Consider the following 27527-nt stretch of genomic DNA (forward strand, 5'->3'; position numbering starts at 1 on the left):
CTGAAAACAAGAATCTGTGAAATATTTTTTTCTATCATCTTGTGTATTATGTTAAATGTCCATTGGTTATCATTGGATCCTACTAATATGGTGCCAGTTTGGTCAATGATAACTTGTAAATATTTTAAAACTGATTAGTAATGATTGGTATCAAACTGCATATTACATCAAAATCTCACTAATCTAGATATCTTTTGAAATTTATTTCTGACAAGCTGAAGAAATTCATAGGCAACATTATTTTTAAATATTCAAACCATTGGGTGCAAATAAATATCAATAGGATATTGATATAGAAAATGTTCATTGGTTTATGTGCATTGTGTGGTTTTATTAAAACTCTAATTTATTTAAAGATGCATGTTACTTAACAATCCCTCACTCGCTAATTAATGTAAATTTTTGGGCTCTACTGTGAGATCTGTTAGTTTAGTATTGGGTTGGCTGATGGGTGTTGTGCAGCCCCTGATAAATTGAAATTTTTAGAAAACTAAGGAGTTCAAAATTAAGGAAATATTCTTATTTCTTTGAATTTTCTCACACCAAACCTTCTAAATACAATGAAAGAATTACATCATTAATCCCTTACAATTCATAGAGCGTAGTATAGAAGGTTAATTAATATTCGCAACGCTTTTCAAAGAAGTTGTAAATTAACTGTTAGCTTTGAAAAATGAGTCCTTAGTGGTATGCATTTTCCTTTGGCTCCCATTTTTTTGACTTCCTTTTGTCAACAAAATTGAATGCTGTGTGGAAGGATATAGTTTTTTACTATTCTTGGATAAATTGGCTATTATCAAATGCCATCTCTGTTTGAATATCCATCATAGTTCATAGTCTATGAGATTTTTATTGTGGGTGTAACATTTTTCACGTCAGTAAAATTAAAATTTGGACTTTCTATCAGGCATCAGAGAGCTCGAATTTAATATGATGACAGCTGCTGTTTTGACCGCCTATGTACATCTTGGATGTCTTCAATTTTCTGCGTAGTGAAACATAAATTAAATATTTGCCAGAATATACTGTGCTCTTTTCAAAAGTTCATCTTTCACATGCATTTACTCTACAATCACTGTATTTGCACAGTTCCATTTTCCAAAATTAGAATTAGATAATGAAAATTCTCTTATTCCATTGTCACATTTTAACATGCCATTGGCACAAATTGTCCTGAATGTTACCTGAATTATTTCTGTGGTTTGTAAATATAATAATTTTTCTGATAAAAATTCCCTGCAGGGCCTTGAAATACTGCACAGTGAATTATTGACCCTTGAGACCCTTGTTTATGAAGTGGGAATGGATAGCATTAGCCTGTCTGATGTCCAAAAAAAGAATAGTCTGGAAAAAGCCAAGTTGTTGATGCAAAAGGTAATTTTCCTATTATAGTACATGCATAAATCGATGCATTTGTTTATCCCCAAGTTGACTATCATATCATTTTCATTTATTTCAGAGTACTGAAAGTAGTTTTGTTCATGATATAAAGTGCTTATTATTGCCATTTTTGATACGCTCAGAAAAAGAATGCAAAGGAATTTTGAAGAAGCTGCTTCATGATTATTTGATCGACATTAGCTCCAGGGATTTGAGATTGCCACTGAAAGTGAGTACCAGACCATTGCTAAATATGAACGTTTGAATTCCAAAGTTGTCCTTTATAAAGAATATCTTAATTGATTCTTCTTGCAGTTATTTGAATATTTTAGTACAGAGCAGCCTGAATCTTTGGTTTCTTCACTCGATGAAATCACGAGCTTGGCATTGGATTGCTTGTATTCTTATCCTGAAGCCGATCAGCTTGATGTAGCATTTAAAATTTTGGAATGTTTGCCTGAAAGAGGTTTTGGGTGAGCTTTTTTTCACTTAATAATAGTAAAATTTTTGTGTCATCATGATAACTTACATAATTTAGGCATAGGATCTAGTCAACAAGTCATAGATATCAAAAGGCATACACAAATGGGTTAAGAGGAAATAATCACTCATAACGCTTCTTAACACTTAACAACACTTGAAAAACATATATTTGTTCAACTTTTTCAAATGAATGGGCACTTTTTACTGGTTTAACCATTTTGAAAACTTTTTATCTAGTATTACTTCTATAGCATGAAAGCTTGTCTTACAGATTTTTGTATTTACCTTGGAGATCATTAGCTCTGGCATCATGTGACTGATTAGAATTTTTTTATGAAAAGTATTAATAACTGTGAAGATATAATAGTACATTAAAGAGATAGATACATGGCACAGTGCATATATTTAATTTTTTGAGTAAAGTCTCAGAGTTAGCTCTACACTTTGCTTTGCACAAAAGTCTAATAACCATTTTTTACGACAGAAATATCATGTGCTTTTGGAGGTGCACTCCATAGCTCAATGCCATATTTCACTCTTGAGTTATGTTGAGCATAGAATAACACTGGTAAAACTTTTATATGTACTGCATGCATCAGTATTAAAAATTAGGCCACTAAAGTAATTCATTTCCAGCAAATTTAATCTCTGTACACATTAATTAAGCAGAGTTCAACAACTATTCCCAGAAATTTTTATTAACTTGGAAATTTAAAATTAGCATTTTGAAATTTCAAGACAATATTTTCTGTATTATGTGTGATTCTTGGATTTTTTGGTGCTATCCTTAGATATGCCAACAACTTATTTCCTGTTTCTTAGATAAGAAGGTAGCCTTTTATGAAGTACACTTTTACAGTAAAAACTTCTAACTTAGAGAGCTCTATGTGATGATAACCTTCTTGGAACAAACTCTTGACCTGTTCCCATAGCAATGAAATTATATGCAAAAATCTCCTTACAGCAATTCTCTCAAACAATGGAACTTCTGCATTTTTCTAAATTTTGACTACAGCATGAAATTAATGCAAAAATAATTCTAAATATTCACTTCTGGAAGCTGTATCAGCATGTTATTATCAGTGCTCCAGCTTTGAGCAGAGTGAATGTGACACAGTTGCATCTGCCCTCTTCCTATGAATCACCAGGCGTGTGGCATTTAAAGTAGAAATAAATGGAACTCATCATTGCTGAGGTAACGGGAACACCCCCTTTGGCCAAATATGTAAAAATACTTTTTCAGAATTAGTGATTGGTTACAGCCAGATGAGAGCATTGCTCGTGTCCTCACTATTCACTTCTTCAGTCATCACATACATTAGTCAGGTTTAATACCTGCAAATCTGACTGATTTGAGAAGTTTTTCACTTACTTTTGTTCCAATACCTCCCAAAGCCCCCTTACCATTTCCTCCATTAATATATTTGAAAGAGCAGGTGAAAATGAATCCATCTTATGTTGCTGCCTAGCCCTGCCCATCTGACTCTTTATTCACTTTATACACCTGTGCAATCTGGGATATTTACAGTTTCCAGATAAGTTGATCCTAATCCCTCCAGTCTACTCCTGTCTCCTGCAAAATGTTCATGAAATGTTTCCAGTTTACTCTGTTGAGCACCTTCTCAAAATCCATGAAGCATACAAATACATCCTGGTTATACTCTGAATGTTCCTTTCTATTAGTGGCCTCATTAATGCTTTGGCCTCACATGTACATATAAAGTCAAACTAATCTCCACATAAGTATCCATTTGCTCCCTTCTCTATCCTTTTCTGGATGATTTTCAGCGAAACCTATGCATTGTGAGAAATCCTATCGTGCAATAGCCCTCACAAACCGCTGCTTTTCCCTATTTTTGGATTGGTGTCAATACTGGTCTAACAAAGTCTTCCAACTACATTCCTCCCTCATAAATGAGCCCATAGAAAATCTCCATTCCTGTTTTTCAAAATTCTTGAGTAGCTCTGCAGGGATGTTATCTATTCCCACAGCCTCCTTCGATATCATTTCCTCAATGCCTTCTATATTTTGCAGTCAAATATTCCTGATCCCAAAATGTCATTATCAACATCATATTCCCTTATCTTATCATATTTATCATATATAAATGACTCCCTGGCTTATTATCTTTCCAGTATTATTCCTCTATACATTTTTTCCATCTTGTCAGAAACTGTTCACCTTCAATTAATATTTTACCTGTTTCATCTCTAAAAGTGTAAATATTAAAGAACATTAAATAAATATTCCCTTTCTTAAATCCTGAGTTCCATAACCTTTCTGTTTAGTATTTTGCCATGTCTCAGCAAACTCTCCATATTCTTGCACTGCTCTTTCCATCATGTCTTTTTGCACTATTACTTTCTTGCCTCCATTTATTGTTTAACTCTTTGTACTTTCTTCTTCCTATTTCTGTGCTCACAGCCTTTCATTTTCTTCTTTCATTCAACCTCCTAATCATGTCCTCTGTAAACCATGACTTCTTAACCCTTTTTTTCATGTCCCAACTGTTTTGTTTTCTGCTTACTTTATTCCTTGCTTGAGATATTCCAATCTTTTTTCTACAGTAATAGACCCATTATCCTCTTCAGAATTTTATCAACTGCCTTCTGGTACATCGTCCTTTATGCTCCATTTAAGTTTTCTAACGGTACATTCCATTTTCGAATGCTCTTTGTCTTTCTCGATCTCTTAAACTTAACATTAACTTCTGTAGTATTAAAATGTGATCCAAATCTGTTATTGCCCTTGGAAAAATGTGGATTGTTCATGCTATTCCTGAACCTATGCCTGAAATTGATTTTATCTAATTGATATCTTCCTGTATCCCCATGCAAAATTCGTGTGTACTGAGGTGTTTAAACCACATTTTAGTTATGGGTTAGCTGTAACTCCTGCAAAATTCTATGGTTTTCTCCCCATGGTCATTTCTATCTCCCACACCTTACTCTCCTACCTCAATCCAATCCCTCATTTCTCCTATCTATGAGTTTCTATTGTCTATAATTATGCAGTGTTTTCTTCCAGGTATGTTTGTAATCATTTCATCTAACTGACCATGTACACTATCTACTTCGTCCTCCCTAAAACTGCTTGTTGGCATCAACACCTTGATTACCACGACATTGACTTGACCTGCTCTTATTTCTACTAGCAATATTCTGTCATTCAGCTCTTCCATATTCACCATTCTTTTCCTCAGCTCCTGATTTAGTACTATGGCTACCCCACTTTGACTATCCACCCTAAATACTATTGCTCCAGTAATCCCTGAATTCTTTCCATCTCACCTTGCATAGGCCTAAAATATCTATATTTTTTCATCTCTTGCTTGATATTTTTCAAAATTTCTATTCTAAGCATTTTCCTAACATTCTAAGTCCCTATTTTCATGGTGCATTCCTCTTGTCTTGTTTCCTGCTGCCGTCCACTCAATTGTGCAAGGCTTTCATGTGGTGATGCCCTCTTGAGTAATTGCCTACTCTAATACTGGAGTTGCCAGGACTCAATTTCATCCTAGGTTACATAATCATTTCTGATAATTGAGGTGGTTTCCCATTGCCATCCTCAATAGTTTGTTTAATATCACACCGTCATTGCAATGGCCACAATACTGGGGTTGGATACCTGCGTAGCCACCTCACTGAGAAAGATGTTGATTTACATCTACACAATACCCCGAAAGCCGCTGCAAGGGCGTGTGGCGGGGGGGTGTTAGGTCACCACCCATAAAAGGGAACAAAACTGTAGGCAAAATCAATATATCCATGCTAACCTATACCCAAAGTGGCATATACATTCATGAAAAAACCCTTTCCACTTACACACATGCACATACATATACTATCAAATAACAAGCAATTGCACCTTAGGATGCAGTAAAAAATTTATCCAATAACATGCAAGCTAGAATTTGAAAAGTAAGAAGGTGGAAATCCACTACCACATGGACATGCAATATACAATGGTCTCCTCCCTCAAGGACACAGGTAGGGAATGTGACCCAATGCTGCAGGTAGTGGGAGAGTCCACCCCACAGAGAGAGACGAGGGATGGAAGGGGAAACTTAAAAACAGACAAAGTCCGGTTAGCTTTCAACTGGCTCCTACCATTTGACTAATCTGGCATGTGTGATTCAACCAGGAGCAATTATAATTTCTCCTGCCAGAGCAGCTCTATGGTTTATAGTAACGATGAAGCCATTCTGCCACATCAAAGTTATAGTCCATGGGGAAAGCAGATACCGCAAAATATGGAGTTGTGGTAAAAATAGGTATGCACTAATGGTAGGGTCATACAGTTACTATTAAGAAATAATGGTAAAATGGTTCATAATAGTATTGTCCTGGGTCACCCGTGATAGTAATGGATTTTGGAGTAAAAAATGTGTGCTTGAGACAGATTGACTAAGTTTGTTGTGATGTAGGACACTCCTGATTCATTCTCAGGCTTAATTCTCCCGTGTGCAATCTGTACATCCACATCAAAATGCCTTTTTTGACCATTTAATTTGTTTTATGTACAGATCTCAAAGCCATCAAAGTATTGAACTTCATGAAAGGGTTGATGAGCTGGAGTCACATTTAAGCTGTGCTGAAATTTTTCAACGTAATGGAATTTTAATGCCTCTGACCTACATACGCCAAGTTCAGTATGAGCATGATACAGTTTATGGGCTCCTTGTTAAACTTTCACGCTCTATCATAAAGAAGTAAGTTCCTGACTATTATTTCTATTTTGACTGTCTTTGTGCATGCAGATATATTGAATAAAAACTGCTTTTCAGGTCTTTGCCAGCAACTCAAATAGAATGGAACTATTTGTTGAATGATATTATGGATCTCCAGACTAAATCATTTTCTATCATAAATTTTGAAACTTGCATTGAGGTATGTTGTAATAAGTGAATTTTTTACTCTGGTTTCTCCCTTTTTCTGGGTGCAACTTATTTTACATTTTTTTTCAGATCTACGTGTCTGCTTTGCTATCGTCTGGATTGGGGCCCAACATTAACAATGCTAGTGAATACCTCCAGTGTTCCAAAGACATGGGATGCAGCAAAAGGGTCTCATATGACAGAAGTGTGCAATTGATTCTGAAATCAGCCCGTGAATATTTTGATTCATCAAGTGATGTATTTGACCCTTTAATGAATTTAGCAAAGTATGGTTCTCTTTGTCTCTTCGTCTTTTTGACCAATTGGTTGGTTAGCTGCCATTGTCATGACTCCTTCATTACAGATCTTGTTTGCAACTTATTTTGGATCAGGATAAAGAAATTGAAGAAGAATTGGATTTAATTGAAGCTCTTCATATTTTGAGCGAGTTTGGTGTGAAAATGCTTCCTCTGCAAGGTACGGATAATCTGTAAAAAGTTTAACAAATCTCTTTCTGCACATTATGTTGAGCTTGGTGTATTAATATTTGCTTCAACTTGGTAGACAATTTTGGCTATGTATAAATCTTATTGTAAATATTTCCATAATAATGTACACATTTCACCATGGTTCTCGGATTGCTTCCTTGTTGTTCCATCTTTCTGGGCAACATTTCATGTTGTTACAGTCAGTATATTCAGGTCCAGAATGAATAACATGGAGGTTCGGGCTCTCTGGACAGGCTCTTCATGTATGTAGTGGTGCCCTGGTTGGCCATTGCATATGTTGCATTCTGATTGGTTGTAGGTTGAAAGAGTCATACCTATGGAGTGATTGCATTGCATCCAAATATGGCGTAGATATTTCATTCTTTAGTGTGGTGTTATTTTCCTTATTTAATGCCTTTTTATAGAAAATATGAGTAATTTGTAATACTGTAAGGTTTCCATTATTCACTAAATCTACATTAGTAGTCAATATTTATTCAACTGTAGTGGAAATATTTATTTTAAATTAAAGAGGCTGAACAGTTTTTTTTTATTATTTTCAAGTTGTAGAAATGAAAGGTTGTCATTATTATTAAGGTTAGTTGACCAGTCAAGGTAGTTTTTTATGGATCCGGGGCTCAGTACTGCCACAATTCCAAGGGCTACCCAATTTGAGACTAATTAGAAACACCATATTGAAACACATGTTGTATATTATAACAAATACTTGTAAGTGGGCTGTAAGTATTGTTTTCTTCATTTTATAATGACACTGGATACTTGAAACCTGTAAAACCATAGACCTATCTTCAACCCTGCATATCTTGCCTCTCTTCATTCCATCTGACAAGCCTATTGTTGTCCTACCTCCATTTTGGTTCCCCAACATTCTCCCCTCTATCATAGTCTTAAGGGTTGTTATATCATGCCAAATATGATATCCTGTCTATTGCATCTTTCAAAATACAATGGACATCTACAAAGTGTATTTTGCTGTACTTATTTATAATATAATTTAATATACTTATTACATACTTTTACATACCTGTTTATGATACACCTCTTTCTTTAATAAAAATGATATTAAGTAACTGTAAAATTTGTAGAGGGTGTGGCAGTGCATATAACTTGCTGATTTGAAGGTGCTATGAATTCAAATCAGCAAATTATGCTGATATACCCTGAACTTACTTTTATATATGTCCTTGTTTATGGTATACCTCCTTTCTTAATGGAAATAGTATAAAATAACAATAAAATGAGAACAGGAAAGGTTACAGAAAGCTATCACACATATTTGCCAATTATTTTATAACTTGAAAACTGTTGTTTTTATCTGCTGGAGAGGGAGATGGAGGGAGGGAGAATAAGTACCCTTTAATAATCATTGTTATGTCAACATTTTTACTTTACAGTAAGATTATTTTCTAACCGAATAAAACTTGTGGAAAACTGCCTTCATAGTAATCCTGATGCCTATAAGAGATCAGTTAGTCTGCTCAAGTTAGCCAAAACTTTGCGTGTGGAAAATGATGATCATCGAATAAGAGATGGAAAGGTGCTTTCTCTAATTGCTGAAAAGGCTCTTGAGGTATGTGAATGATATTTGGAAATCATAAAATTGTAACCTGCCTACATTGTAGTTTAAGCAAACCCATTTTGTAATGTATACCTCCTTGCTAAAGAAAAACCTTTCTTAGGTGAAAGATTTTAAATGCTGTGCCAAAATTTGCCAGAATATTATGGATCAAGGCTATGCTAATGGCTGGGAAATTGCTCAACAACTTGGACACTGTGCTGAATTTCATGACTTGAAATTAAAAATAAGGCTTGTGTCTTTTGCCCTACTGCACTGCGATGCAGAAATGATTGAGCCCTTGGTAAAACTTAAGTAAGTTTCTGGTACATTTTTCTTGAAATTATTATTTGAGTAGTTGTGTTAGTAATTAGACTGATTTTTTGTTGTTAAAAGTTTTGTTTTTACTAGTATTGTAATTAATTCATTAATCTTGATTTAAATAGAATGTTAGAAGGAACAGAGTCAACTTATTATTGGAGCTTGCCCACTGCTACAGTAGTTGCCCCCCCATGGTATGAATACCCATAGGTGATATACTTATAAGGGAAAATTTGAATTTTCCACTCTAATTCAGTAAAATGAAACAAATTAGCTGAATTAATTTTTTATGTAGGCTCTCAAAAAAACAGGTCAGTTATTACACATTAAATACAGACATAATCTGCAAGGATAAATATATAACAGGATTGCCCAAAATTTTCAAGCTCAGAAAGTTTTTTCAGTCTGTAAAAATTTTTCTCATTTTGATTTTAGTCGAAAGTGTGAGTTATTTGCCTAATTGGAAGATTGTAGCCCATACTGAAGCAGTGCTGAGTTAGAAATATTTTAAATAATTTTGCTGATTTCTGATCATATCAGTTGATATGAAAAATCTCATATTTACATATTGAATAATAATGCAGATTGAATTTTTGTAATAAGTTGGAAACAGGGTATATACAATGCGGTCATAACCTTTTAATTCTTACTAAAAATAATTGAGATATATTGTTATTCTTAAAACTTCTTTAAATATTCACCCTCCAGAGTTGTACATTTCTCCCAGAGTTTCCTGACCTATCAATGGCCATCATTGTAGAACTCAGCAGATTGCATCAAAAACCATTGTTTCATCCCTTGATGAACATTTTTGTTGTTAAACCTCCAACCCTGCCATGGTTTTTTGAGTTCTGGGAATAAGAAAAAGTCATTTGAGGCAAGATCGGGACAATAGGGTGGGTGTGGCAAAATTTCAAAGCCACATCGCTTTGATTGCCAGTCAGGCTGTGATTGCAATTGCAGGTTGCACTGTATTTGCTTCTGAAAAGGAGTCAGTAGTTGCGGAACCCAGCATGGGGACACCTTGACAGTTCTTTGCACAGTTCCTCATGAATGATTTCATACACATGGCCATAGCTAAGATCAGTATCTTGCCTGATCATTTAAATGGTTGATCTTTGGTCTAATAGAATGAAGTCCTCTACTTTCTTCACTTTGGCAGCATATCCAAGAGTGTTGGTCTTCCACTTCTTGGATCAGCTGTTTGGGTCATCTGGCGAGTTTGAAAACTCCTTTTCTACCTCACAAGTGGAACATATGATGGGCTATTATTTCCATAAACGGCCATCATTTCATTATGGATTTGCCAGGCACTGTAACCTTTCAAATGAATGAACTTAATCACACTGCCAGCCTCCATCTCCACCATACTGCAAGTTACTTCAATCTATGGCTTTGTGAAACTAAACATATTGACCATAATAGCTGTAATTTACAACATCATGTTCAATGGTATAAATACAATATACATATAACCAACTTTAACTGTATATCGTAATAGTTGTAGAAGCATGTATAAACATTCCTAGTTATGAAGAAAATGTGAATAAATGGAAATAATAGTGGTAGAATAACGTCGACCATTACTTGACGTTATTCAAAAACATTTTCACCCCTTTAATTGTTAGATGCCTCTGTGACTTCTGTAATGACTGTCCAATTGAATTTGTCATATTAAAATTTGCATCAAAAGGAAAACAGTTAAACTTTGAAGATAAATGAAATTTGAACAATTTTTAAAATCCTGAATTATTGTTAAATAAATGATCTTTTTTAGAATCTTAATATTGTTCTTATTATTCTTGACTCAATTGCATTTTTTTATTGTCTCTGGTACAATCAAAATCTTTTCCAAAATTCAAACTGTACTGGTGCATGTAGTTCTTGGGTGAGATTATATATTGTTGAGCTACTTTATCTTCTTTCTCCTTATTCTATTTTATTAATCTGCTGCATATTTTCTTCTTTGGTAATTTAAAAAGCATATTGATCATAAAAGACAGTTGTGCATCGTACAAGTAAGTTACAGTACATTGAATAATTAATTAAATCTCTATGAGATTTTACATTATGAATTTTGCTGCAATTATCTTTTAGCCAGTGAAAGAGAGTAGTTCATCGATAATTATGAAATTCAACTAATTAGTTCGCTTATTCATATAAACCGGTGCCTATTAGTTTTAGTAAGTTATCAGTAATTTAACTGTTGATTTTAATTTTTTTTAATGTAGATGTAGCATTGACATCCAAGTACAGAATGAGTATGTGGCAAATAAATTCTCAAAAGAAAAAACACCAGAGAACATCCCTGGAAATGTTTCATTGGTATGTATACATATTTAATAATTTTTGGATCATTCGGTACAGTTGAACCTTTCCTTTTAATGACTGAACATATTTTAGTCATCAGCCACACAAAGAGAAGACTCAATGAACCAGGCCAGTTTTTATCAGACTTTGACAGTTTCTGCTGAATCCATTAAAGAAAGAACTACTGCTATCCTTAAGGGACTTGGTGGTGAAAATGTATGGAAAAATACATTAAGGTGTGTATTTAGTGTGGGTGTTTAAAAAGACAATTTTTGGAAAACTGTTATTTTATTCAGCCATTGAACATAATTTCCGTTTCAGCATTGAATTGTTTTAAGTATTGTTCACCTATAATTTTTTGTTTCATGCCATTTACTGAGGTTGCAATTTTTACTTTGTGGACATAATTTCCATCTCTATTGTTCAAAAGCCCTTACTAACAGTATTATATGTTGTCTAAAAACCCACGTTGATATTTTTGGCAGTTGGATTAGACCTATTCAGGATTACAAAACCACCGAAAATGATGATGATCTCAATGAAGATTTCACTAAGCAGGGTTTTCACCCATTCTATGCCACTTTGCACCCTGAAGAACACCTTAGTATTTTGGGAACAAAATACAATAAATACTCTCCACCAGATCTTTCAAGCACATCTCTGGAACTTCTTCAGATTTTGTCTAGAATCGGCCTTTTGCAAGAAAATATAGATGACAGTTCAGAAGTCAAGGTCAATGCAGATGGTAAGAATTATCATAAATTGTGTTAATTTAATATTCTTCAAATTCAAAGTGACTATTTTAATTGCATTTTTTTATTCAGTTATAGTTAAGCTGAGCCAGCTACTACTCCCAGAAGATTGTGTCATTGGAATGGCGCATTTGCTTGCGTTGGGAAATCCTCAGCTGGCAGATGCCTGTTTTGCTGAATTACAGCCAAAAACTGAAGTATCCCTGCAACTGGCAATGCTCTACTATAGTTTGCAAATTGCAGTGACTACAGCACCACCAGAAAGGAGGCATGAAATGTATTTGCATGACCCTAATAAGGTTAGACATCTGCAGTCATATAAATTGGGAAGCTAAAATGTTCACATTTTTGGTCCAAAGCAGTGATTAATCAGTGTAATATGAAAGGGTAGCATAGGAATTAGGTGGGAGTGGAAACAACTTAAGATCCTCAGAGCCCTTTCTCTAAAAAAGGTGATACTTTAAATCACCTCTCTCATTTCATTCTTTTTCCTTTCTCATCCCAGTCCTTACTTATCTGACTAGTAGCTCCTCGGGTATCCCATAAAAGTGGCAATTCCTTGGTAACTAGTGAAATAAACAATTAAAAATATAAGGAGGAATCCTTTCCTTCTCTGAAGAGGACTGCTTTGCAGTCGAAACACTGTGTCAGCTTCTGGGCACTCCCCTTACCTTTCCACACAGTGCGAGTCACAGTACTAATGTCGGAAGAGATTCTATGGTAGACCTGTGAGTGAGTGAGTTTTGCAAGGGTTAAGGCATCTTCGCATACCCAAGCAAGTGAGTGACTGATGGGCCACTGGCGCAGAGGGGAACCTCTCGAAAGCCCTGATAGAGTGTGAGTGCTTGGAACTAGCAAGGATCAATGCTGTATAGTACATCCAAGCTAGAGAGTGCGTGATTAATTTTCATTTATTATTATTATTATTTTTAATTTTTTTTATTACGTGTGATTGGTGGGCCCCTGGCTCAGAGGGAAACCTCTCAAAAGCCCTGATAGAGTTTCAGTCCTTGAGACTAGCTAGGATCAATGCTGTATAGTATATCCAAGCAAGAGAGTACGTGATTTATTTGCATTTTTTCCATTTCATTGTTTTAACCGTTTACGTTATCTATTTATTTCAATTATTTTTAGAATTTTTATTGTATTTATTTTATTATTATTTTTATCTTCAGTTATTTTTTGTAATTTTAATTGATTTACTACATATATCTTCTCTAATTTCCCTCTTCCATCCTTTGCCCATTTATAAGAGTACGGCTGGGGTTGACTCTTCCCATTATATGGTGGTCTTCATTACAATTATTAATATGTAATTCCTGAGCATGCCAAATGTAAGCAGCACCAGTAATAACCAGAGAGTGAATTATTATTAATAATAATATTTAATTAATGTTCTATAGAAGAGCTACTTAAGAATGAAAGCATAATGCATTTACAATTAAAGTTGATTTACAATTCGTTGCAGAGTAACGCAAATGTGCTTAATGCATTTTATGTAATTATAGCATCAGTAATTTTGGTTTGTTAATCATAATTTGCTTTTTAAAGACATAATAAACGTACTATAATAAAGGTACTTTGAACATGAGAAATTAACAAAATACTCATACAGTATGTATTAAGAGTTCTTGTGAAATAATTGAAAACTAATTAAAATACTCAGTTTAAGTTTGAATGGAGATGCTTGAAACGTACAGATTCTAATCAATTTACAGTTGATGAATGTCTTAGGTTGTTGGGGAAGGTCTTTCAAATATTTATTATTATACCAGTGAATGATTTCTGGTGTGTTGTTGTTCAATGGGAGGGTTAGTAGCAATTACCATGAAAACTTTTTGTGCATGGAGGATAGTCCTGTTAAAGGCATGCAATGAACTTGGTCTCAGACCAGACAATGAACAGGGTCTCTTATTGGTAAGCATTGTGTATACAAATACTCTCAAGAAGTATTTCAGCCTTAGTGTTGTCATCATCCCCCCCCCAGTTGGCATAAATAAGGGTGATATTATATCTAGCTGTGGTAATATTCATATTATGATAAGTCAGATTAAAAGGTATCAGACGAAGATTTAAAAGTAAATAATAAAATTTAAATATTTACTATAATAGTTGTTTCGACATAGGTCAATATTCAGGTCTTCAGTGATGATTACATATTTGTATTTGGCACTGTATTGCAAGAAGTGTACTTAACCATCATTTGGCAAAGCTATTTTTGGAGGCCAATAAATAGTGCGTCGAAATATTTTAGGAGAGTTGACGCCAAATATCTCGGCAATTATGGATTCTGGTTGAGAAAAGTAGATGATAGAGCACGTGGCTAGATTTTTTGCATTAGGACTCATTGAAAAAAAATGCCTATACTACCTACAACCTTGCCATTTCTATCACACCTCTAGTTTTACTAAATTGTATGAATATTTGTGTGCAACCATGTTTCAGACTTACATATCACATCAGAAAAGATATCAGTAAAAGAGCCGCAAAATTCATCTGGGTGCCCAAAAAGTATATAGAATTTTCGGCATGAAAAATTATCAATCCAAAAGAGTGAAAAAAACTGGATGCTGGTGCATCATGGAAGTGTTTTAGTGAGACAACAAACAATGTCAGATCCTCAACAATACATATATGACAGTAATAAGCAGAAGAAAAAAATATCAATTCATTCACCCAAGAGTTCTCTCAGTTGGTGAAAGGTGAAAACTTGTGTCACAAGCAGTTATACAGGGATGATGGAACACCATTTTTATGGTAATGTATACCTAAAAAAAAGATTTGCTTTTGAAATTGAAGTTATCTCAAGGCTGGAGGACTACCAGGACTGAGTGACAGTTTAAAGATGTTGGCAGTTGGTGCCCATTAGTTCAAACTGTTGTTGCAAGGAAAAGTAAGGATTCTAAAGGGGTGAAATTGTTTTAAGTACATGCAAAAATGTGTTTGGATGACAAAAGAAAATTGCATTGGTTTGAAAATATTTTTTCTCTATTTAGATATCACTGTAATAGTCTAGTTTTAGATTCAAATTGGAATTTTGTATATTTATTAAATAAATGTTCAATTCACTGTAATACAGAACAGCAGAATCGAGGAAATATAATTTTCCTGCCTCCAAATTACACTTTTCTGACGTAAACTCAAGATCAGGGTGCTCTAAGATGGCGAAATTGGTGTTATCACTCTAATCAAGGCAATTTGTTAAAATTCAGGTAAATCAGTGATGGAAACAAACATGTAATGTAACAAAACTATGTAATGTAGATGTTCATTTGCAAGGAATTATATCTGAAATCCATGTTGAATTACAGGTTTCTCTATGACATGATTTAAGTTTTATGACAATGCAAACTGGAGACTGATTTCAAAGGATTTTTATGTTGTCAAAGAAAAATGTATGATGATGGCGTTGCTTGAGCATGGAAATGATATCAATAATCTTGTTATAAGGAGAGGTTCTTGTTAATTTGAAAGATTGGAAAAATATTACCCATGAGCCTCAAGTTGTACACTCAATACCAGAAGTCTGTTGGCATTCAATGTCTTGCAGGCACTCTGGGCTCTTTTAGTGATGTAAATAATATTGCAGCACAAGGGCCAGTTAGTCATTGAATGCCAAATTAATGAACTTTTTTACTATTCCCCAGTTCTCACTATCCTGATTACTTCATACATACTTTTGGAAATAATTGCGCATCATCTAATTGGCCATGAAATAGTTGAAAGGGTGAAAAGTAACAAAGGTGGTATTGAGTATGGAGGTGATGAGGTGGATGTTCTTCAGGAAAGGATATCAATTAGTCATTTTATTTATTATATGATCTAGGTCAAGGCAGATTAAGAACAATATTCTTGGTGGGTACAGTAAATCATGGGCTTTTTACTTGCTCCAGAGCCAACTCATGTATGGGAAACTTTTTATCATGTATGAAAAACACATTTTACAGATATTTCTAAAAATTTAATAAAGGATGGTTACGTAGAAAAAATTAAATTTTCAATTATAATCACTCATAATGTAAAGCGTGGTTGTTGAGGAAGTGCTATGAAGAATTGGAGAAGAGAGACAATTAGTGGAGAAAATCAAGAAAAGAAAGATGAATTAGTTAGGTCATTGCATAAGGAATGAGTGCTTGCTAAAGGCTGTTAGAAGGAATGATAGAAGGGAAGAGAGGATGAGGGAGAAAGAGGTATACAGTGTCAAGCATTGTCAAGATTAGAAGAAAGTATGAAGAAATCAAGAAAATGGCTCAGGATATACAGGCCATTGGAGAACCTGCCATGAGACAGAACAGCTCAAGATGATGATTATGTAATGCCTTGTGGAGTAGCAATCATAATGAATCACCTGTTCCTGTTATGAATGCTGCTGCATATTTGTTGCGAGTCTGTTTTCATTTAGATCAATCAATTTTTAGTATATTACTATTTTGGCTATTTCATTTTTAAAAACGTATTTAGGATTTTATAAATTCATGTGTGTCTTTTTGCTTGCGTTGATTATGCTTCCTTAAGTTCCTCCTCCTTCTAATAGCTAGGCCCTATCTAACACCAATATATTTCCCTTGAGAATTCTTGTAGATACGTGTGTCTTATTATTCACGCATATCAATATTATTACCTCCTCTTTTGATAATAACAAAATACATTGTTTCCGTCCATGAATACTTATCATAAATTATGGCTACTTCAAATGTTATAGGATTAAATGTAAATCAGTTAAAAATACAATTGTTTACTCTACTCTTGAGATGAATTTTATCTTAAAGTTCATAGGAAACCTGTCAAAAGTATTCTGCCCCTGAAATTTTACCATTGTAATTAATTTTTAATTATTTATTCAGTTGTTTCAGTATGTTTATGGGCTTAAAAATAACCTATCTGACTCCAATAAGTACTGCATGGAAAGGCTGGAGTACTATCACAGTTTATTGATTGACCATCTTCAAGAAAGATTGCTGTATTCTACGGGTTATGGTATCCATATGCAAAGATTCAATAGTGACTCAGAGTACCAACAGGACACTATTGTTGGACTAGCATTGTAAGTGTTCTATTTTTATCTTTTGCTGTGGAAAAAATTAATACCAAGAATAAAAACTTGAAAATAAAAATACCAAGAATATAATACAATAATATGGCCATTTCTAGAACTGATGACAGTGCAGCCTTTCAATTTGCTTTGGATTTAGCTATAAGGCATAATGTTCCTGAAGGAAAGTTGGTTGCTGCATATGTTTCAACAATCTTTGTTAGTGACCGGTTGTCTCTGAAAGAATTGCAGTCTCAAATATCAGACCCAAAGATTGTTGAAAGAATGAAGAGTGCCCCAGAAGATGTGATTAATAGGTAAGACATCCAAAAGTCCTTGCAATGCATTATTACCACTATGTCCCTTGACCTTTCTTCCCTTGCTTATCTTATGAGTGGAGTGATTTGTTCACTGTTAATTTAAATTGCAATTTATACAGATTTTATGTATAAGAAATACTTATCATTGTATTAATTTTACTTAAAACCATAAACACAGTAATCAACCCGAAGGTCAGTTTAGATTTTAATTTTACTTATATCTCTTGAAATGGCAGTAATATTTTTTATTGCTTCATCCAAATTATGTGTCCAATCCAATTCCATCCAATATCATATGTTGAGTTGTGTTACTTGAGATGTTAATGGTAATATAAATATTTACTTTTGAGTAGTATCATACTGTTCTCTTGCTGTTTGTTTTGGAAATTTCAATACTTTAATCTGGACTTCATATGACAGTTCAAATAAAGAGTAATCCAAGAGTGAAAATCAATTCTTATGAACTGTTAACTGCTATTCTGATTTCCTCACTAGACACACCCCTGACTCTGAAATAGTGTTGGTATCGAGCTTGTGTCCACTCTGTCAGTTGGCTGAATGACCCAATTTCTGTATTTATTGTTCAACAATATGTTATCCTGGACCTTTGGCCTTGACTAATGTGTGTTAATTGTTTGGCTAGCTCAATTAGGAGTATGTACTATTATTTTTTGTTGAAGTGTTCCATAAAAAATCAGTTATTTAATAATCTTGTAAGTAAGTTAATGCAATCATACATAAGAACATTAAATGAAGTTAATATTAATATTTTCTGTGATTTTTTAAATTCACTCTTATCAGATATTGTATCAAACTTATTCTTATCACTTAAAGTTTTTTTTATAATTATAGAACCATAAATAAAACAGTTTCTGGCATCACTTGGTGGAAAATCTTCATATTGAACTTGAAATTAAACCACTTGGCTTTTCCACACAAAAAAATTTTGATTTACTTCCTAGGTTTCGTTATGGTATAACATCATCAGGTAAAAATACAAGTCAAACACAGTATATATAGCTCTGGATGGAGGGGAAAAGGAGAGAGGGAGGAAAGCAAGGATTGGTTGAGGTAGGAAGAGGAGAATTGGTCATATTGATAAATTAGCAGGCTGGGAGAAGGAATTAATACAATGCTGAAAAAAATTTTGCTTGGCGTCGGTTAGTTGGCAGAGGAGTGGGGGAATGGGTAATGCAAACGGGGAGAATGGCACTGGGTAATTAGTCACATTATTAAGTAGCAGGCTGGGAGGGGTTACTACATTGTTGAAAACGTTTTGCTTGGTGTCAGTTTAGTTGGCAGATGGGCGAGGAAAATGCAATAATGGGGAACATGAAGGGTGAAGAAATTCGTTGGTCAAAACATCTTCTCTGTAATCCATGTGCTGAAGTATTTCTAATTGCTCCAGCGCATCAAGGCGGTGACCTTTCTTCTCAAAGTGCAGGGTTTCGGGGATGAAATCGCTGCTGTGGCCACCATCTCTCAGGTGTTAGGCGAAGAGTGACGTGGAGATGTTTTTTCTAAAGCATGCTTGATGCTCCTTTATTCTCATCTCAAATCTCCTTCCCGTCTGGCCTATGTACATCCGGTTGCAGTCTTTGCAAAGGAGTTTGTACACTCCACTCTTGTGTATGGGTTTAACTTGGTCCTTTGTGTGGCGTAACAGATTGCTTAATTTTGTTTTATTGTCGAAAGCCGGTCTCACCTTTTCTATTTTGAGGATTCTTTGCACTTTTAATGACAAGTGGCCAAGAAAAGGGAATCTCCGCCACTGTAGCTGGTCTCCTGCAGATATGGGAGAACTATACAAGGCTAACTTGGCTAAACGGGATAGTTTCTTGCTGTAAAGTTTATGAATTAACACTTCTCACATTAACCCATAGCTCACTCCAATTTGTTTTATGATGCTGAGATCTTTAAGAGTGTTCTCTTTAGACATGGGGATAGAACATGCTCTGTGTACCATGGCATGAAAGGCTGATAATTTTTGAGAGAAACAGTGCCTAGAATTATGGTGAATGACTTCGTCTGTATAACATTTCTTCCTGAAAATGGAAAAATCAAACCTATTGTTTTTAATTCTGCCAGCTAACCGATGCCAAGCAAAACTTTTTTCAACAATGCATTGATTCCTTCTCCCAGCCTGCTAATTTATCAATATGACCAATTCTCCTCTTCCTACCTCAACCGATCCTTGCTTTCCTCCCTCCCTCCTTTTCCCCTCCATCCAGATATACTGTGTTTGAAATTTTACCTGATGATGTTATACCATAACGAAACCTAGGTAGTAAATAAAATTTTTTTCTATGTGGAAAAGCCAAGTGGTTTAATTTCAAGTTCATAATGGAGCCAATATATGTTTTTTGCCTTTCTTTGCATAAAAGGGTTATTCCCGTAAATAAATAAACCATCTAAAAGGCCATATGTTTCCACAATTAATTGGTTTGTTATAATGTAATACTTAATATATGTATTCTGGTCTGATGCACTCTACTTTGGCTATTATTTTACTGCATAATGTTAATGTAATTACCATATTTTCCAAATGATAACGCACGCGTTATCGATGGTTCTTTCTTAGTCATCACTCTCATCTTTTGATATTCTATGTTAATGTATTCAAAGTCTGGTAGTTTGCTGAGCCTTTTTATCTTTATTTATATATGTACATATGTTTAAGTTATGTTTAAATATATATAGCTATATGTGTAATTATTTATGTATTTATTGGCTCAGTTTCATGATTTTACCCTTAATTGTGTGATTGGAATTTTTATTTTGACTCTTATTTAGTTTTACATTACACATTTACCTACTTTATTTTGTATTTACTGTCCAGAAATTGTGCGCTTGCCCAAAGTAAATCATTCTTTAACTCTCCATATTTCTATAAATCCCTTGAGTCTCCTGAAAAGATTGGGTTTTTTTTGCAATCATGAAATGCCTGCGACTTGGTCGAGTTGTGCTTGGATAGCCACCTCTGCTGCCACTCAATCGGTGGCTGATTCTCTCTTTGGATACCTTAGAAATGATACATAAGGTAGTCAAGGAGAATGACATTGGGCTTGATCACTGATAAACTGCCTCATAATGTGTTAAGAATATTTCCACTTGATGGAACAATTATTGCTCCTTGCAATAGACTCCATATCATGATGGGACTAAGGCAAGTCAGGAATCTCATCAGTGGCATAATGGTATCAAAATTATTAGTATTATTTATAAAAAATGCATTAATTCAATTCATCAATTTAGAATCATATTTTCAGTTGAAATTCTGTAATAGGAAAATATGAATGAAATTTTAATTTTTTTAAAATTAAGTGTCTCTCCTAATCAAATGAAATTAAGCTATTTTTGATTTCATAATTATGACTGTGCATTTTATGAAATCATTGAGTTTTTTTCATGCAGTATTTTAGCAATATTATCATCTATTACAGCCTCAACAGCCATGTGTATCCAATGCTAGATGGTAAAGATTATGAAAAACTTACTCATTACTTTCTTACACTGGAAATGTTGATAGAAAATGGGACATCATGGAAACCTTCATCTGCAAACAATATTATTCTCTCCCCATCTGAGCACTTAAAGTTATTGAAGAGTGTAGTGGCAACCAACTCAGGTGTGTTGATACCTCTGCTGCTCAGAAATGTCTAACCCCTTGAATCCCTGGTTTTCACGTTGTATTTTATATATTTCTTGTTTTACAGGAATTGATTACAAAGAACTCATTGATAATCCTAATGATATTCTCAAGGCTGTGAGTCCTGAATTAACAATACATAATTTGGAAAGTATTGCCAGCCTTCTCAAAAGCCTACATCCGTCCTTGAATTGTTCAGTTCAGGTTGGGAATTTATATGGACTATGGGTGAAGAAGTACTTTTTTCAGGTAAGAAAATGGCTTTGAAATGTTTATGCTTTTCAATGTGAATCTTTCATTTCATGAATTTTATGTGTAAATTTCAACAGAGTAAAGCATGAACCTTACATTTGGCCCAACTCCTACCATTATACGTCATATTTAAATCTTAACTTCTGAAATGTAATAAATAAGACATTGCTACTAGGGTAGGCTGAAAAGTAATGCACACATGCTTGTAGACCATAAACAAAATGACCTTCAGAAGCACTCCTGGTGGCATGTGGAAGTAACATTCCCCCTCAACACACCTGTGCAGATTTGAGGTCCTGTCATTCATCCAGTGTATTTCAAGAAGTGGAAGTATGGAGATGTGTTCTTGTACTATGTCAACATGAGTTATACAGCGTGCTGTTATCGAATTTTTCACTGCTGAAAAAGTGACTCCTACTGTGATTCATCGTCGTTTAAAGGCTGCTTATGGTGACAATGCTGTTGATAGGTCTACTGTAAATCTATGGGTAGTCAAATCTCGAGGTTGAAAGCCTGGAAAAGCCATAATTGTTGATGAAACACATGGCAAAAATCCGATCACTGCCACATAAATAAACATCACAAACTCATCGAAGATTTGATTCAATAGGACCGGCAAAACACTCAAAAGTGTAATGCAAACCATAATGGAATTTTCAAGGAAGAAGTTTAACATGTTAAAGGTAGCCTGGCACCAATTATCATGCAATATGACAATGCTCGTGCAGATGCGGACTCTGACCACAATTTAATTGTGATGAAGTGTAGCGTTCGTTTCCAAAGGATAAGGCAGGAGTGATGGGTTGGGAAATGGAATGTAGAAGCATTAACTGGATTGACAAGGAAGGTGTATCAGCTGGCTGTATAAAAAATAATGAATCCTGGTAAAGAGCTGACTACTATCGAAGAAAAATGGGAATGTATCAAGAGAGGGATATCAGAAGAGGACGCCTCGATACCTTAACTGGCTAAAGCACTCTCAACCGGACATTGAGGGGTCGGGGTTTGAATCCCGGTCAAGGCAAATGATTTTTACACTCTGAAATTGTTGCATTGAAATGCACATTAGCGGATAACTCCATTAAAAGTTACTGTTGCGGCATCTCCCACAGTTCCTTTGATACTTAGGGGATGATCAGTTAGGGGTCAGGAAGGGGAGAGGCATGCGTGATGCCATTGCAGTAATGAGATCACTAATCGAGAGGAATGTAGAATACAATCAGGACGTATTTGACAAAAATACATCTTGGCAATACATAATGGCAAAAATAAATTGCAAAAATGTGAACCTATGAGTATTTTGAATTATTATGCTTTCCTTTTTTGCTCAGTTTAATGGTTATGCTCTAATGCAACTGAAGGTCAGATGTACTCCCTGAGGGTTCTACTGCTTTGTCTGGAGACCCGGTAAAATAAGAATATTGATGTACTCTTATATCTGAATGTTCTCATGGTAACTATTGAGAGCTGACGAGAACTAACATAATTTGAGCTTTCAGTGCTGACTTTTACAAACTGCCATATAGTTTATGGAGATAGTTATTGAAGCAAATATAAAGTTTATTTTACAATATGCTTTCAAATTTCACTAAATGTTTATTTCCTCTATAATTATATATCCAATATCAGCAATAAATTTTCACTGTCAAAAAGTACTTTTTTCTCTTATGCCATAGGAAATGGATAATGCAACTCAAGCACCAACCCAAGAAGTGAGATGGCAAGAGAAATTCCAACAGTGCAAAGCATATTTTTACAAAATGTTGCCATATGATATATTAGATTTTGTTAAAGAGGTATGTTTCTCAGAGAAGAGTCATAAATTGCTGACCATTGACTGCAGAAAATGGATGATAAATTCAACGGAGTCATTTTGTAGGCTTCAATGTTCAATGTAATTATACCAAATATTAATTATTTCATATTTGCATGATAAAAGTATGTGATCATGTGAACTCATATCCAAATAAATGATCTTCTAGAATAAATGTTTGTGTTTTAGGAATGATTGGTGCTTAGTAGCCAATGAAATAAGCAGGTGGAAAATGCATTTAAATAAACTAAGCTCTAAAGCAGCTTTAGCAGTGTACACCAATGGAAGCAAAGATTTACAGAATTTCCTGAGGTAATTGTTGTACTCATATGCTACAATGTATTGTTCCATTGTGTCTGTGTTGAATTTTATATTATAATATTTTGTAATTTCATTGTTTTATTGCTTTTTGTGCTTGTTAATGTTTTTTTTTTCTTCTTTTTTGTGGATTAGGTTACTTGATTTAGCCCATGTGGACGACAACAAAATTTTTGAAACATTTAAACTGGCAGTGTGCAGCACAGAACCCTTTAGTTCCATTGAATTTTTACTCTCAATGTCTGTTTCAGAGTATTTACAGCCAATATCTTGCTTGTTAGAGGAATTTTTGAAACTTTCAGTGAGTGATTTCAGGTGAGTCATACTGGTTAGACTAGCTATTCCTGAAGAGTAAATCATGCAGCCTTTTGATATGCTTATGTATTCCCTTGGGAAAAAGCTCACTGTAGAATTAGATCAGGGAAGTTTCCGATACTTTTGATCATTATCGAGTAAATGTTTTGCCAAATGACAAATCTGAAGCCATTCCAATAACAGGCTGAAAATTAATTCTTAAGAATTAATAGGAAACTTAAAAATTGCAGCACTGATAAAATGTGACATGGAAATTGAAATATTCGGAGAAAAATGGCATGATATTATAGGGACTGAATGCTTAGGTGCAACTCTAAAACATCGTAAAACTCGTAAAACATATTCTAAAGCATGGTCTGGAAGGTAAAATGACACTTCAAAGAAAATTTTTCAAACAAGGTGCAACAACACTTCATCATTTCAGGTGAAATTATTTTGAAAATACGAAAATATGTAACTGCTTGACCAAAATTCTATTTTTAAAGCTTTCCTCCAACTTTTAGTCATATGCTGCTATAAATTGCACTCGATTCAAGCATTTTCCACCTACTAATGGAAGAGGAATGGCGTTTGCAAACAATTAAAAGCCAACATTCACTAGATAAAGACCACAAATATATCCACACCTGAACTCCCACATTATAATTATCCGATGAAGTTTTGATGCTGAAATTAGATGAAGCCCTAGCCAGTGTTAGAAGTAATTTTTATGAAAAGTTTATATCCCAGATCTCAATTATTCCCTAATTCAGACAAAAATATGCTGTTCATGTTCCCCTTTTGCTCTCATGGAAGTATATCTTGGATGTGTGCAGCATATACATACATACTTCTATCTAAGATAAACCCTCCCCCAGTAATGGTCACCCCTCCCAAAAAGCTGAGAAAAAAACTTTTCCTATGTTCTTGCTAGTCAGGCATTTAGGCAACTTATATCACATTCATTTCCCTCATAAATATCTGCATCTTATAAATGTTAATTTTTTCTGTTTGTGTAACTGAAAAGAATTTAGATCAAAATAATGAAATGGATATGATGATAAAACATGCAGATAAGCTGGTACATACTATCCTCCACCCTTCCCATTAATCATAAATGTGTGTGTGGCAGGGAGTATCCAGTGCCCAAGATCATAAAACCCTTCATTTCATCAGGTTCTTAATTTTGATGCTGGCAAACAGGTCTCAGAAAACAATAATTACTATTATAATAAGTTGTTATTTTGCGTGTTACCTCTGGTATCAGAGGTAAGTGTGGTTGATCCTTTTCATTTTCTCATTTACATCAATGATATTCATTGTAATGTAGCCAGTTTAGTCAGATAATTCACCATTGAGGTGATCATCACCCACAGTGCAAGTAAATTAGACTCAGAGGTTCTTTCAGGCAACCTCAACAATATAAGTGCATGATGCCAGGAGTGGAGTCTCCTATTATATTTGAAAAAAATTGCAGTAAATAATTTATGGGGAAAAGTTACTCTTATGCCTACATAATTAAAGGGGTATCATTAAGATTGGAAAACCTAGTAAAATACTTGAGAGTCACACTGTCATCAGAGTGATCTGACATGGGAAAAGTATGCTAGGATTTTTTGTGGAGCTACATTGAAGATACCAGGTCTCATCAAATAATTGGTATGAAATATTCAAATGAAAAAGTTAAGGAGAGATAATATTTCATAATGGCTAGAATTCTTCTTTGATATGCATCAATTGTTTGAGACCCTTTAGAGAAGGATTTGCATATGGCATTAGGATACAAAAAAAGCTGCCCATTTCATGAATGATCAAATTGAAAGCATCGCATTATTACTCAAAAGCCTTGATTTAGAGACTGTGGAAGCTGTTACATGGGTAACTTGGAACATTTAGAAATGCACAAATCATTAGAATCTAATGCTGACATGAAAGAAATAATCATAGTACCATATTATATTGGTAGGTTATGCCACAGTGAGAAATTCAGGGAAAATGACCAGCAAACTGATCAATAGAAGTCTTTGTTTTTCCTTTGTGTAATTCAAGCCCACAACATTAGGAAACAACTTATGATGGAAGTGAATTTCCCAAATTTCATTTTCTTCTTCCCTAAATTACTTATTGCCCATGGCTCTAATCGCTGATTACATAACACCTCCTGCAAAATACCCTCATAGCAGCTTGTAGGGTAAGATGTAGAACATGAACACAACAAAGCCTCGAGTGGACACTAATCAATTTTAAATCTACTGAATTTTTAACTGTTATGAAATTGTTTGTCTTGAAGACCTTCACCATGCACAAGGTACATTGTCCACATATCTGAACCAGTGGCTGCTTCCAGTCTTTCCCTAGCCATTTTAATATACATGTATTTTTGGTCTAATACCATGTTCTTCTATTTTCCTCAGCACAATTGATGATTGCTCAAGCCCTGCCCACAAAAGAGAAACTTTGCTACTTGTGGAAGCAGTATTAAAGAGACTTCAGGAAGGTTTTGATAGTGGAGTAGTGTTTGATTCTGAATCTGTCATTTGGAAAGAATTACAGACTCTCTGTGCAAATGCAAATCTTTCACCTTATCTCAGACTTCAGGCATTGAAGTTAATACAGGTAAATTACCATGGGTATTTGAAGTTTATCATAATTAGATAAAATAATTTGATCATGCACATTATGTACTGGTTAGTGAAATTTTGCAATAGAGAATTTATGAGTGTAAAAATGAATATTTTATACTCAATGGTTACTTTATCTTACACAAAATTTGTTTGTGAAAAGTTTTGTCTAGCAGTTCTCAGTAGTGTAAAGTTGGGTCAAAAAAGACCAAAACTGTAGTAATATGAAGATCATGGCCTGCTTTGGCCATGAAGGTTAGGGCAGGTATGAAGGGCAGTCTGTGCATTTAAACTCAAAAAGGACTTCAGTTTGACTACATAAATACTATTATTTATGTATGCATACTGAATCAGCAAGTTGAGCATAGCGACAAAGCCCCAAAGGAGATGTAACACTTTGAAAATAATTTTAGTTTGAGGATAATTTGAAAAGTTCTCAGAATGCAATAGAAATAAATGATTCTCCTCTAAAACTTTTTTATTTTTCAATGTAGTCTCCCTGCACACAAATGCACTTGGTTCAGCAATATTCCAGTGTCTTGATCCCATCTTGAAAATTAGATTCCTTCAGGTCTGCAAAATACCCATCTATTTTGGCTGTTAGTTCTTTGTTTAAGAGAATCTCCATTCACCAACGGAAATTTTTTGCTTGGGCAAGGGATGGAAATCTGATGGAGCCACATAAGGCGATTTTGTCTACAGTTCATATCTTGCCATGGCAACAACACTTGTGTGTGGGTGTGCATTGTCTTGATAAAAGATGACTTTTTTCCTTGCAAAACCTGGCCTTTTTTGTGTATTTTTTGCTGTAGTTGGTTCAGGAGGTTAGTGTAATATTGTTCAGTAATTGTTTGACCAGTGGGAAGATGATCTATCAGCAAAATCCCTTTTACATCCCAGAAAACTGAAGCTCCCCCATCTGGCTCCCCTTATTGCCTTTGATTTCTTTGGTGGTGATGAATCTACATATTTCCTCTGCTTTGACTGCTGTTTTGTCTCTGGGGTTCTAGTGTACCAAAGTTTCATCTGTGGTCACAAACC

The 27527-nt window shown here is 34.5% G+C and overlaps 1 protein-coding gene across 1 annotated transcript in view; it reads left to right on the top strand.

The window, feature by feature from the left end:
- Positions 1-27527, top strand: part of LOC139692819 (NBAS subunit of NRZ tethering complex-like) — a 51528-nt gene that overhangs the window by 16766 nt on the left and 7235 nt on the right. Inside the window, exons 19-39 of the mRNA XM_071591101.1 lie at positions 1243-1374; positions 1460-1609; positions 1696-1853; positions 6390-6575; positions 6651-6753; positions 6831-7027; positions 7105-7217; positions 8644-8819; positions 8929-9119; positions 11357-11450; positions 11529-11671; positions 11921-12180; positions 12260-12486; positions 17032-17231; positions 17339-17536; positions 20983-21167; positions 21256-21437; positions 23117-23334; positions 23443-23565; positions 23707-23886; positions 26280-26481. Of these exons, the coding sequence (XP_071447202.1) occupies positions 1243-1374; positions 1460-1609; positions 1696-1853; positions 6390-6575; positions 6651-6753; positions 6831-7027; positions 7105-7217; positions 8644-8819; positions 8929-9119; positions 11357-11450; positions 11529-11671; positions 11921-12180; positions 12260-12486; positions 17032-17231; positions 17339-17536; positions 20983-21167; positions 21256-21437; positions 23117-23334; positions 23443-23565; positions 23707-23886; positions 26280-26481 (3618 nt within the window). The remainder of the gene's footprint in view (positions 1-1242; positions 1375-1459; positions 1610-1695; positions 1854-6389; positions 6576-6650; positions 6754-6830; positions 7028-7104; positions 7218-8643; positions 8820-8928; positions 9120-11356; positions 11451-11528; positions 11672-11920; positions 12181-12259; positions 12487-17031; positions 17232-17338; positions 17537-20982; positions 21168-21255; positions 21438-23116; positions 23335-23442; positions 23566-23706; positions 23887-26279; positions 26482-27527) is intronic.

The sequence above is a fragment of the Hetaerina americana genome, unplaced genomic scaffold (genome assembly GCF_022747635.1).
Source record: "Hetaerina americana unplaced genomic scaffold, ioHetAmer1.1.p SCAF_42, whole genome shotgun sequence".
Lineage (NCBI taxonomy): Eukaryota > Metazoa > Arthropoda > Insecta > Odonata > Calopterygidae > Hetaerina > Hetaerina americana.